The 14138-nt window shown below is 35.4% G+C and overlaps 1 protein-coding gene across 1 annotated transcript in view; it reads left to right on the top strand.

Moving 5' to 3' along the window:
- The window catches only part of Sclt1 (sodium channel and clathrin linker 1), a 174413-nt gene that overhangs the window by 52752 nt on the left and 107523 nt on the right, over window positions 1-14138 (top strand). Inside the window, exons 7-9 of the mRNA XM_077803416.1 lie at window positions 2548-2670; window positions 4470-4535; window positions 11785-11855. Of these exons, the coding sequence (XP_077659542.1) occupies window positions 2548-2670; window positions 4470-4535; window positions 11785-11855 (260 nt within the window). The remainder of the gene's footprint in view (window positions 1-2547; window positions 2671-4469; window positions 4536-11784; window positions 11856-14138) is intronic.

Below are 14138 nucleotides of genomic sequence, written 5' to 3'. Positions count from 1 at the left end.
GCCTTAGAAGCTGATAGCAAAAATACAGTATTAAGTAACTTACTTAATATTTTTAGTTTCGAATATGTTGTTTTGTTACAGTAGTGTGATTTTAAAAAATCTTTGTGGAAGGCAACTTGACACTAAGAACTTTAGAAATGTTTGTATCCTTTGACCAAGTAATTAATTAAATAATGATATCAAGTAGATTCTAGGAACTCTCCCTAAGAGTTACATGTGAAAACATATGAATAAATGTGTTTATATAATATTTCTAACAGTGAAAATTTGGAAATAGTTTAAAAATCTAAGATGTGAAATTTGTTAAATTGTGGTTGGTCCAAATGATAAATTCATACTATTTTAAGAAATAATATATTAGTTTTAGGGTTTTGTTTTGTTTTTGTTTTGTACCAGGGATTGAACCCAAGGGCACTTAACCACTGAGTCATATTACCAGTCCTTTGTTGTATTTTATTTTGAGAGAGAGTCTCATTGAGTTGCTGAGGCTGGTTTTGAACTTGCAATCCTCCTGCCTCACCCTCCTGAGCTACTGGGATTACAGGCATGTGCCACCACACCCTCTTAAAAAATAACATATTAGTATATAATGTGGTACTCAAGATTTAGTTTAGTGTCCACCATGATCATCTGAGAGGTTGTTGAAACAGATTACTACTCTCCTAGCCACACTCAAGTTTGTGACCCACGATATCTGAGATGTCAATAGTTTGCATTTCTAACAGTTCTGAGATGAGGCTGGTGATGTAGTCTTTTTTAAAAAAAAAATATTTATTCTTAAATTTTAGGTGGACACGATATCTTTATTTTTTTACACTTATGTGGTGCTGAGGATCGAACCCAGTGCCTCTTGCATGCTAGGTGAGCACTCTACCACCGAGCCACATCTCCAGCCTGCCTCCATGTTAGTCTTTTGAGAACCCACTAATTCTAGGAGAGTATGGGTTTTGTAACTACTAATGCAAGTGATGCTTGTCATCAGGCAGATTGGGGAAAAAATAGAACCTTTTGAAGTATGAGACATTTCTATGACTTGAGTCATTAAGAAAATGAAATGAAAACTAAGTTTTACGGAAATGAAGAGAATTATCTGGGATTATTCAGCCGAAATTTTTAAGATATCATAGGTGAACTGCAGTTAATTTAAAGATTTCAACCCAAGTCTTCGGGCTTCAGATTCTGTGTAGGTCTACACTTTTTAAAACTATGGTAGTATTTAGGCAAAACCAATCTATGGCATTAGAAGACAGGACCACGGTTTTTTGGTGGGATTCCTGACTTTCAGTTATGGTAATAATGCTCACTCTCTCAAACTGAATGCTGATTCTATGACTATGTTCACTATGAAAGTTCATGATTTCCGAGTTTTCTGAATGCACGTTATACTTCACTAATTGTTTCGTAGAAACTCAGAAACCTATATTTACTCACTGTGTTCTTTTTAAAAATGCATACTGTTCCCTTTAACCTTCTTACTGAAGCTAAGAGGGTGGATTTGCTCTGACCTGGTATTTGAAAGGTTGGACTTATGGACAAAGCGATGAAGATTTCTTCCAGACTCAGTCAACAACTTGCTGAGGGACCTTAGGCAAGTTACCTGAACCTTGGTTTCTACTTCTATGTAGTCAGTAATGGCCTCTACCTAATAGAGTAGCATTCCTCAACCTTTTAGGTTTCAGGATCCTTCTTCAGAACACTTAAAAATTATTTAGAACCTTAAAGACCCTTTTGTTTTTGTTTTGTGTTTTATATATCTATCAATATCAATTGTATTACAAATTAAAACCTACTTTAGAATTTCTAAGGTTTATTCTTTCTGTGGAACAACTAACAGTTTTCTTTTTATAAGTTAATTTTTTTCTTTGTTAACTTTTTTCCTTCTTTTTCTTTATTTTCTTCTCATTATTATTGTTTTGTTGTTGTTGTTGTTGTTGTTGTTTTAAGAGGGGTCTTGCTGTGTTGCCCAAGCTGGTCTCAAACTCATGTGTTTAAGTAAGCCTCCTGTAGAATAGTTTTAGTCTTTCTCTCTGATAAGGCTGTGAAATGTGAGTATAAAGATAATTTCAGAGAAAGAAAATTTTCATCTTTGGGGTTATTCTCTAAATTATTGTTAATACAATTTTAAAACATCAAAAATTATAACTTGGATTGGAGATGTTGCTGAGAGGTAGAGTACTTGCTACTTTGTGAGAGGGCCTGGGTTTGATCCCTTGTACTATAAAGGAAAATATGTATATAATACAATTGTGATATAGTCATGTACTACAGAATGACATTCAGTCTATGATGGACTGCATGTCCAATAATGGTCCCACAAGATTTCATCACCTCCTCACCAAGTAGCCATTTGTGTGAATATACGATGTTCACCAATGGCAAAATTGAATTTCTCAGAACCTATCCCTGTCATTAAGCCATGCGTGACTTTACCTCTTCATGCAAGTTCTATTTTCAGTCTCTAACTTGATAAGAACTCATTTGTGACATAATCTATTTGCACTATACAGTAAATAGTCTGCTAATAATTTAATGAATTCTTCCCCATAGGAAAAAATTCAGGCTATAGAACTCTGGCAGACTGTTGCCCAGGAGTTGGACAGACTGCAGAAAATTTACCAGGAGCACATGACCAAGGCCCAGATTCAAGTATTTGAAAGCCAAAAGCAAAAGGTAGTCTTAGATTTCATGATTTCCTTGTGTGTCTATAAGAAATTGCATTCTGAAGAAACTGCATTAGAGAGGAGTACCAAAGTTTTCTTTACTGTGATTTTATGTTAACAATAAATGGATCTCTGCTGCTCAGAAATCCCTTAAACAGGTAAGATAATTAAAGCACTGCCCCAGTGCACATTTGCTTTTATAATGGGATTAGCAATAAAAGCTGTATTTAGTTCTAAGAAGCAGCTATTAGATTATTTTATATAAATAGAGCTCTGAAGCTTTCTTTGCTTGATTTCCTACCTATTTTGAAACAAAATAGAACCTTAGGTTATGGTGACAGTGCTATGTAAAATAAAAATGTTCATATCATTAAATGTGGCCTATTAAAAGTAGATGTCAAGTTTATCTACCATAAATTAATCAATATCATATAATACAAAGCGATCTTAATAGTTATTAAGATAACTGTTTTAACTTTTAACTTTTCCTACCAGAAGCAAAGTCATTTTACATTCTTTCAAAGTGTACAGCTAGATTTTGCTTTACCTCTATCACAAGAACTTGCTGCCTCAGGAGACCATTCCACTGGAAAATCTGCCTTCTTTAATCCTTTGTTGGTTTTTTGACTGCCAAGTACATTGAACACTATGGACAAATTCTAATTCTAACCTCTTTTCTGTGTATCTTGAGAAGCAGTTATTTAGGTTGGTTCTCATACTTTTTTAAACTCCCATTATAGACTTTCTTAATTTTAATTTATGAATATTTCAATAATAATAATTATAGTTAATTCCTACCTGAAGAAGTCATATAACAATGCTCACATGATGCTTTACAGTTTAAAAAAATGACTTTTTCTATATATGCCCTGGTTTTAAATAACCCACATGTAACTTGAGCCATAACTTTTACCTTTCAGGCCTAGAAACCTTTTTTTTTTTTTTTTTTGGTACCACTCCCCAGACTATGTTGTATTTTATTTAGAGACAGGGTCTCCCTGAGTTACTTAGCACCTTGCTGTTCCTGAGGCTGGCTTAGAACTCATGATCCTCCTGCCTCAGCCTCCTGAGCTGCTGAGATTACAGAAGTGTGCCACTGTGCCTGGCTACAAACCATTTTTTAATAAAAGTAAATTCTTGAGGATTGTTGCCTCATTTAGGTCAGGGAAACCCATGAGGTTTTTGTTTTTTTTGGTTTTTCACCTGAATAAGATCATTCTTATACTATACCTATGCACTAAGATTTTTTTTTAATATGTGACTTTTTAAATAACACTTAATCTTTATTTCCCTGCTTGCCTATTGATTTGGTTCTGTCTTCCCACTTATTAACAGCCTCTCCCAACTTTGTGTTACCTACACAAATAGTGTTTAATAGGATCATAACAGCTTATCAAACAACTTTATACTTGTAGAACATGAGAATTTTTTAAAAAGCATTGGGCAGTAATTCCTCTGCTGTAGTTTCTTTTGTAGATTTTTTAAATAGTTTTGAATGTGGTTTTCCAATACTTGACAGGGTTTCTCTAGCATTTGGAATTTATGTCTTTAAGTTTTAAAATAGTATTTACTAATGGATTGATTTCTAGAAATAATGATTTTTACATGAAACATAAATAGCTACATTAGTATCAACATTGTTTCCTTATTATTTAGTCATTTAAAATTTTTTATTTCTTTGAATATTCACACAATAATAGAAGAAACACTAAATTTATGCATAATGACTTTAGATTTAATTTTAGTTTTATTTCAAATATGGGTTGCAAAGAAAATGTTATTCATATTCTCCTCCTACCTTCCCACTAGGATCAGCTGACCAGATTTCAACAGCTAACTACGCAACTCAATGTTGGTAAAGAGAGTGCAGAAATGGTAAGTGAAAGATCCATTTTACTGTACTTGTTGATATAAACTAGAAGTTGTCACTGTAAATATATTTATTTATGCTGATTTAAATAAAAAACCACAAAACATTCATGACATTAAAATAGGTAGACAGTATTTTTTTATCTTTCTCTTATACTTTCAATCATATGACATAGTTCACAGTATCTGAAATATTCCTAATCTGAAGACCCTCTTAGTGTCCTTGGTAAGATCTCCTAAGATCAGTAATGTAGACCTGAACTCTCATGAGTAGACTATATACTTTATGCATAGTAGTGCATCTAACACCAGGTATATGACAAGGAGAGTACACTTCTTTGTTGAATGAATGAATTGCTCATTTTCTTCAAAAAAATAGGAAACCAAGAACCATGTGTCAATTAATTATCAGTACTAACTTGGATATACCTAAATTTCCCTGCAGTCTCCTACAACAAATATAATTAGTTCTTCTAGTTGCATTCTTTACCTTTTTGTTGTCCTACTTGCCTTTTGTTTTCTTTTCTTCTCAGAATTTTACTTGTCTCTATTGTTGAGTAATAGAATGATGACATGCCAGGTAATCTCGCTCCTTCCTTTATTCACTCTTGCTTATTTACTTTGCTGATTCTTGTTAGTATTCAATAAAAATGTCCTTGTTTAAGAGTAGAGTTGCATCATCAAAAGTAAGTTATCCAGTTTTATTCTACTTTAAAATTTTTCTCCTTTAAACATATAAAATTTATTCAACAAACATCTCCCTGTTCTACTTATACTAACATTAGAATTCTAGTCACTTAGAACTTTTAACAATATATGTCTAGAGTTTTAAAATGCTCATGATGTACTCTAAACAAAATGATTAGTGATTCTTGAAACTAAAAAGAGTATTTTTAAAAATATATTTCTGTAGGAAATTAATACTCTAACCTAATCACAATTATTTGTAATTTCTTTTAGTGTATCTCCTAGACCCATGGGAATTATATAATCCTTTGGTACCTTGTATACCATATAGACCTTACTTTATTAGAAATAGCTCAAAATGATTTTGATGAAAGAAAGCTATGGAGAATGGGTGTTTGATTACAGATAAGGAATACCTAAAATCTAAGGCAGAAGAATTCATGGTGTCAGGCCAAAGCTCTGAGTAAATAAAGTGATAAAGGAGTGGCAAGAGGATAAAGGAAAGTGTTATAAAAACCAAAGTAGAGGCTGGTTGTAACCTCAGTGGTAAAGAATCTGCTTAGCATGTGCAATTCCATGGGTCCAATCTTCAGGACTAAAACCAGAAAAATAAGAAAAAAAGGAAAGAAAAACTTTTGTAGCTGGTTAAAATAAAGGAAAATGGTTGGGAAATTTTCAAATGAGTATATATATATATATATATATATATATATATATATATATATATATATATATATATATATATAAATGTCAAACAAGACTACTAAGTATAAAAGGAGCAGCCTTAAGTGCCCGTGAAGATCGTGCATATCCCAGAGAGCACTCAGACCATAGTCAGAGGAGCCAGTTTGAGTCAAGATCAAATTTGAAGAAAATTTCCTCTAAAAAATCAAGCAGTTTAGGGGTTGGGGATGTGGCTCAGTGGTGAAGTACTTGCCTACTATGTATGAGGCCCTGAGTTTGATCCCCAGCACTGCCAATAAATAAATAAATATCAAGCCATTTTCATTAAAAATTGTTTTCTGATTACCTGAATAAACTCATTAAAAATGAGTAGGTTCCTAGAGATGTATAATGAATTAATGCATGTGTAGTGAATAAAACTGGGGCAGCATGGCAGAGGAGGGAGAATTGGACCCTTCTTTCTCCCCACAAACACTGATTGAATAATTATTCATGGACAAATTTCTTCTGTGAGAAATCAGAAATTAAAAGGCTCTTGCATCCCAGGAAAACGTGAAACCAAACTCCTGGACCACAGGAGGGGGATTTGGACTCTTACTGGAGACTCTGCTTCAAATGAAGCACCATGTTATCTAAAAAGGACCCCCTAACTCCTGCCAGCATCCAGAGGAAGTAAGAGTTTGGTATGCACATTAAGGGCCCCAACTTTTCTGAAGGGGCTCCAGACTGCCTTTCATCCTCCCACCTTTGAAGCTCTAACAGATCCAGCAGTCTAGCTTCCCACAGGAGAATGCAGGCACTGACTGGGACTGACAAGTATCCGTGATCCTATTCCTTGCTCACTATAGAGCAAGTGAATGGAAAACCAGCTTTCAGCTTCCCCCTGAAGCAAGAAAGAGATCTGTGTGTCTAACTCCCCAGCTTCTCAAAGGTTTTCCAGAGAACTAGTCTGTCTTGCCAGTGTTAGGCTCTGTTCAATCCACCACAGTCTAGCCAAGCAAGGAAGAGTGGAGAAGGTGGCTTGGGATTTTATAGGTCATAGCTCTCTGCACACTCCCAGTTTAGCGTAGAGAAGGACAACAAAATCACAGCTGCCACCCACCATCTTCCTGGGGAGGAAAAGAATTGGTAAAGGCCTCCCAAATCTCTGGTTGACTGATTGGTGGGGTCTTCTATTGTAAAAGGCAAGTCTGTAAATACTACAAGGATTATCTGCTTTCTCTAAGACACAAACACCAAAATAGAGTCAGAAAAATAACCAGCCAAAGATGTTTCAAACAAAGGAACAGATAAATCTCCAGAAATCAGTCTTGCTGAAAAAAGGTTGTGGTTTACCTGATAGAGGATTAAAAGTAACTCTTATTAATTTGTTCACCAAAGTCAAGAGAACAATGCATGAGCAATATGGAAATTTCAACAAAGAGAAAATATATAAAAATACCAAACAGAAATCAAAGAGTTAAAGAACACAGTACACTGAACTTGAAAACTTCACTTAAGTTTCCATAGAAGGCTAAGTCAAGAGGAAGAAAGAATGTGAGAACTGAAAAAAACAAATTAGTGAAATCAAGAACAGCAACAACAGCAACAACAAAAAGTGAAGAAAAATTGAAGGAATACCATTAAGTAGACCAATATATACATTATGGAAGTTCAAAAACAAGGAAAAAAAAAGGACCAGAAAGTGATTCAAAGATACAGTGGCTGGAAACATCCCAAGTCATGATAAGGAAACAAATATTTATGTCCAAGAAACCCAGAGGACACTACATAAGACAAATCCAAAGAAATTTACATCCAGACATATTATAGTCAAATTTTGAAAGCCAGCATATTTTGAAAGCTGCAAGAGAAAAGCAACTTAGCCATATAAGGGAACCCACAAAATAACAAATAGACCAGAAGGGAGTGGGATGATATTTTCAGAGTACTGAAAGAAGATCACTGCCAAACAATAATTCTATACTCTGCGAAACTCTTCTTCAAAATGAAAGAGAAACAAAAAAAATCAGGAGTTTATCACCACTAGATCCATCTTATTAAGAAATGGCAAAGGGAATTCTTTAAGTTGAAAAGAAAGGATGTTAAACAGCTACACAATAACATAAGAAAGTGTGAAATGTGTTAGCAAAGGGATGTAAAGAATACTGTTTTACTCTAGTGGTGGTGAGTAAATCATTTTTAATTCTGATATAAAAGTTAAAAGGCAAAAGTAGTACAAATATGTTAGAAGATACATAATACAAATAGATGTGAATTGTAACAATAATAACAAATGTGGGAAAGATAAGCTAAATATAATGGTTTTTATATGCAATTGAAATTAGTTATCAGTTTAAAATGCATTAATATGAGGTACCCCCTCACCCCTAACCCCCACACACATACAACCAGTAGTCCCAGCTGAATACAGCGTGTTGTATTCAGCAGGGCCAGGTGGCCTGTGTAGTTTCATAAGAAAGAGAAAATAATCAGGATATTAACAGAAAGTGTCAAAAAGTAAGATAATAATAAAAAAAAGACAAAAGAACTGTAAGATTAACTGAAAACAGCCAACAAAATGGCAGTATTAAATCCTTTCCTATCAACAACTACTTTAAATGTAAATAGGTTAAACTCCTCAGTGAAAAGTGACCCAATGGATTTAAAAAAAAAAATTATATGCTATGTACAAGAAATTCACTTTATATTTAAGGATACACACATAGGCTGAAGAAAGAATACTTAGCCCATTTTAAAATCAAGTTGTTTGTTTTTTACTATTGAATTATAAAAGTTGCTATAGTATTTTAGAGATTACTTCTTGTTTGAGGTGCCATTTGCCCAGATATTTTTTCCCAGCCCACGGGTTGCCTTTCAACCTACTTAGTTTCCTTTGCTATACAGAAGCTTTTTATTTTGCTATAGTTTTTACTTGATCATTTTTGTTCTAATTGCCTTTTGCTTTTGGTGGCGTATTCATGTACACGGCTAAGATCACTGTCTCAAATCTTTTCCTCTGGGTCTTCTTCCAGGAGTTTTACAGGTACATGTCCTAGGTTTAGGTCTTTAATCTATTTTTAGTTTATTTGTGCATATAATATAAGGGTCCCATTTATTCTTTTCCGTGTGGACCTCTAGGTTTTCCGCACACCCTTGACTGAGGGCTCCCCGTGCCATCTGTGTATTCTTGGCATTCTTGTCAAGGTCCATTGACACGTATCTGTGGGTTCATTTCTGGGATCACTGTTCTGTTCCACTAGTGTGACTTCATGCCAGTGTCCTCTGTTTTGATCTGTTACATATTTTGTAATTAGAAAATGTTTTGCCTCCAGTTCTATAATTGTTTCTGAAGATTGATTTGGCTATTTATGGACTTTTGTGATTTCATATGAATTTTAGGATTTTATTTCTATTTCTGCAAAAAAATTCCATTGGGATTTTGATAAGGATTGCATTGGATCTGTAACTTGCTTTGGGTAGTATGGACATTTTCAAAAATTAAGTTTTTCAACCCTTGAACACAGAATGTTTTTATTTGTTGTATCTTGTTTTCTTTGCTCTGATCGTTGTTATTTTCTTCCTTCTGCTAACTTTGAGGTTTTAAAATTTCCTTCATCAATGTTTTGTAGGTTTGAGTACATAGGTCTTTCAGGTCGTCAGTTATGCTTAAAAAGAATCACACATATGAATCCTTTAGTATAATGGTAAATGAATGCATACATGGATATATGAGAAATTACATTTCTCTACTTTAATTCTCAATGTTTCACATTTCCTTTTGTTGTTTTGGTGGGATCTTGCAATATTGCTCAGGCTGGCCTCAAACTCCTGGGCCCAAGTTTTCCTCCTGCTTCTGCCTCCTTAGTAGCTGGGACTCCTGGTGAACACAGGGGGTTCAGCAGCACAAAATCATATTGGCTGTAGACATGCAGCATTCCATCGCTCCACAGTCAATCATAGTGTGGCCTGCAGGGTCTCTACTAGAGATAAGGCTTCTTTGGAGGATTTGCATAGGAGGAACAGGCATAAACCTCCTCACACACCATCCTCCAGACACCTTCAGTGGGACAGCAGCCTTCCAGCATCTAAACCCCATCTGTGTGTTTGCTATGGAGACTTCCATTAGGTACTTGTGATTGCTTAAGTCCTTGACCATTGATGATCAACTCAGCCTTCAACTCCCTTGCCACTCCCTGGAGTCTGAAGTGGAAGGTGGAGGGGGGTGAAAATTCTAGCCCTCTAATCACATGGTTTGTTCCCCTGATGACCAGCCCCCATCCTGAGGCTTTCCTGGGCTCTGTGGCCAAGTCTTCTCGTTAGCATATAAAAAGACCACTAATTTGGATGTTCCAAGGGTTTTAGGGGCAGTTTGCCAAGAAATTGGGATTACCAACTCTGTTTCTTAGTATAAATCACAATATCACAGGCCCAATATTCCATCTAGTTGTTTGGTTTTTGTTTTTCACTTTACTTGTATGGTGTAATCTACCTACCTCTCAATATTTTTTTTCCTGATTTTTTGATCTTTTCAATTGTGCTTTGTGAACTTAATACTAAATTCTGGTCTGTGATAATCATCTTTTCCATATAACAACTAAATCCGAAGGCTTGCTTTTTGTCTCAGTAAGGTATTCCCTCATTCATTCCTCAAAGGTCTACATGCCTCCCATGTACTGACTCATATAACAGGCTCTGAGAGTTCTGAGAGAAGCAGTCCTCAAAAAAGGCTCATATAATAACCAAGAATATGTAAATTTGTAAATATAATATGTAAATTTATAAATATAATATGTAAATTTGTATGTATGTATGTATAAATATAATAAGTAAATTTGTAAATATAATATGGCTTGCATTGTGAAGTTACAAATTAAATTTTATCTAAATGCAGAAAATAAGTAGTCAATTTAACCTGAGAGTGAGTGGACCAGTCAGGGCGTTGAGGGTTAAATTCAGGCAGAATGTGAGTATCTCAGGCAAGGGAAATCTAATCTTGGGTTAAAAATCTGAAGTCAATGAAATTGGATAGAGGATGAGAGAAGCACATGAAAGCTGCCTTGGGGACTTTAGTAGGAGAGGTGCAAACATGATCTGTTGGGGCAAGAAGAGACTGAAATCAAGACTGTCCATCAAGTGGTAACTGTAATATAATGTCTACATTATATTATGTATAATATAATTATGTATAGTCTTGATTTCATTTTCTTCCTGCCCAACATAAATATACGCGTGTCTGTGTTGCCGGAAAGGAATTTGTACCATCACGGTAAAACCAAAACAGATAAAAAGTCACTTCCCTTAAAAAAAGCTTTTCTCCAGGTAGAGGGTTGCCTCATATCTTACTTTGAATTCCTCTGTAAGTAAGTGAACCTGAGGAAAGGGTTCTAAATCATGTTGTTTATTTAGGAGATAATACCAAATAACACCAGCAAGGGAGTGGGGAAGAGAAGGAAGCTAATAAAGGACTTTTGAAATTGAGCGAGTTAGCTCTGTGGCTGAAACTTGATACCACTAATGAAATCTGAAAGCCAGGGAACAACACAGGCTCAGGTTTCCCACAGCAGGCCAAGGGGACTTGGGTTACTGATACACCAACACCTTTAGTCCTGTCGGGCGGAACGCTGTTCTACATGTGTAGGCTTCACAGGTAGATGAGCAAAAGAGGACCAGGTTTCCAGAGCAAGGAAGACAGAAACGCAGATCAGGCTGTCTGAACCGAAACAGGTGTCCACTGAAGTAAAGATGAGGAAAGACTACCAGGGACGTGGTTCACCCTCAAAACACAATATCATTCTCATGACTCTCATTTCATTTTTTTCTACTTATATGCCTTATGGTTAATCTTTAAAAATAGTTCTTAAATGTTCTAATACTGATTGTCTGTCTTCTTTTCCTGTGACAGAGTAACCAACACTATCTGAAAGCATTATCCGAACAAAGTGTGGAAACTGAGCAACTCCGAGCACAACTCAGGTATCTTCCAAACTGAATTTTGTTATTTTATTAGTAATTACTTTTTTTTTTTACAGGAGCTCGTGGTACCATAATTTGCTTATGGGTTCTTTTTTTTTTTCTTCCTTTTATTAAGTATCTGTCAGTAGCTTCTTATATATCTGATCATGTGGGACAGGAAGAGACTAAAATCAAGATGGTTAGTCAGGAAATAATTATAGCATACACGTGAAGGGGTGTGATACAGAAGAAAACTAGTTCCTTTAAGAAAATATTTTTACACACAAAACACTACTTCCTGTCTTTCTGTGGACTCCTGTACGGCTCCCACATCTGCTGTTTGTCTAGTAGGTAGTTCCAAGGAGCACCACCAGTAGAGGAGTGGGGAGTGAGCAGGGAAGGAAAGTAGAAGGCAGCCAGCACAGATGCTCCTTGACTTATGGTGGGTCGTGTCCCAATAAAACCACCTTAAGTTGAAAATACTGTACGTCAGTAATGCATTTAACGTACCAGCCTACCAACACCATAACTTGGCAACACACTACATTATAGAGAGCCCACTGTTAATCTGCGTGATTACTTGGCTGACTTGGGGCTATAGCTCTGTGCTGCCACCCAGCCTCGTAAGTGTACCAGACACCTGTCAATAGTCCCCAAAAGATCAAAATTCAAAGTACGGTTTCTAATGAATATGTCTCTGTTTCAGACCTTTATAATGTCAAGCCATCATAAATAGGGACCATCTGTATGGGATTTTTTAAAATTGCACAATTTAGAGCCAGGTACGATGGCATATGCCTGTAATCCCAGTGGCATGAAAGGCTGAGGCAGGAGGATCGTGGGTTTAAAGCCAACCTCAGCAATAGCAAGGTGCTAACCAACTCAGTGAGATCCTGCCTCTAAATAAAATACAAAATAGGGCTAGGGATGTGGCTCAGTGGTTGGGGGTCCCTGAGTTCAATCCCCAGGATCCCCCCCCCAATTATACAATTTAATACTGTTTGTATATTTACTATTCATTTGTTTAATAATCATTGCATTTAATAGGTTTCACGGGCAAATCTCCAAATAATTAAAAAAATAATTTCACTTTCATTTCTCCTAGTCCTAATACTTAAAATTCAGAAGTACAATCATGTAAGATTTGTTCTTGAATATTCATTTGAAAATATCTTTAATATTTTAATAATGTAATATAAATTATGGTTTGTTAAATAAACTATTTCATTATGCGTTTCAAAATACAAGCATGTGTTTTACCCCACAAAATAAGATATTGTTTTCTAAAAGCAGAATCTTTAATTTTTTCAAAATTTTATTTACAGCTTTTTATATTTTGATCTTATTGCCTTTGTCAACTTTCAAATTTAATATAAGATATTTACTTTCTATTTCCTTAGACATTTTACTTGTGGCTTTTACATGATTCACTTTATTTCTCTAGCTGTTACTGATTTTTGTAGCTTAAAATAACAATGGTTTATTTAATTACAAGATCTTACTGTTTTCAAGATGGAAATTGTTTTTTAAATTATGAAACCATGGATTGGAGTTGTGGCTCAGTTTTGGCTCAGAGTGCTTGCCTAGCATGTGTGAGGCACAGGGTTTGATTCTCAGCACTGCATATAAATAAATAAATAAATAAAGGTTTATCAATATCTAAAAAATATTTTTTAAAAAATTATGAAACCAGTATAAACTCTATTATTATAAAATACTCTAGATAGTAGATTATGTCAAATTACAATGTGATTCTCACATTAACTATCCAGAGTTAGTATAGATTCCACAGATTTAGGGCACAGTCCCCATTAAGGTTACCCTCATTCAGATACCACCAGTTTGGGGACCTCCCAGGTCATCTCACTTCAAACCAACAGGCTGCAAATGTGGACATTTCCCTCATGTGCTCTGACTCAGTAATTCTCTGGAATGACTCACAGGACTTAGAACAGCATTATACTTATGATTACATTTTAATTATAAAGGATATAAACTGGGCCCACCCAAAGAAGACACCTATAGGGTAAGATTTGAGAAGGTCCCCAATGTAGAGCTTCCATGTCCTATGCTCATGGAAGCAAGATGTGTCATCCTACTAGCACCATGATGTGACAGTGTGTTCACCAAACAGGAAGTTCACCCACGCCTCTGTGTTCAGAATTTTCACTGAAGTTTATTACATGCATATCACTGATTAGATCATTAATCGCATTATTGAATCAGTTCTGTAGCCCCACTCCCCTCCCTGGAGATCGGGAGGTTGGGCCTCAAAGCCCTAACCCTCTGTTCCTGTGGTCAGTT

This window comes from Urocitellus parryii, chromosome 10 (genome assembly GCF_045843805.1).
Source record: "Urocitellus parryii isolate mUroPar1 chromosome 10, mUroPar1.hap1, whole genome shotgun sequence".
NCBI classification, from domain to species: domain Eukaryota; kingdom Metazoa; phylum Chordata; class Mammalia; order Rodentia; family Sciuridae; genus Urocitellus; species Urocitellus parryii.
The sequence above is the reverse complement of the archived record's forward strand: the minus strand, read 5'-3'. Positions and strand labels throughout refer to the sequence as shown.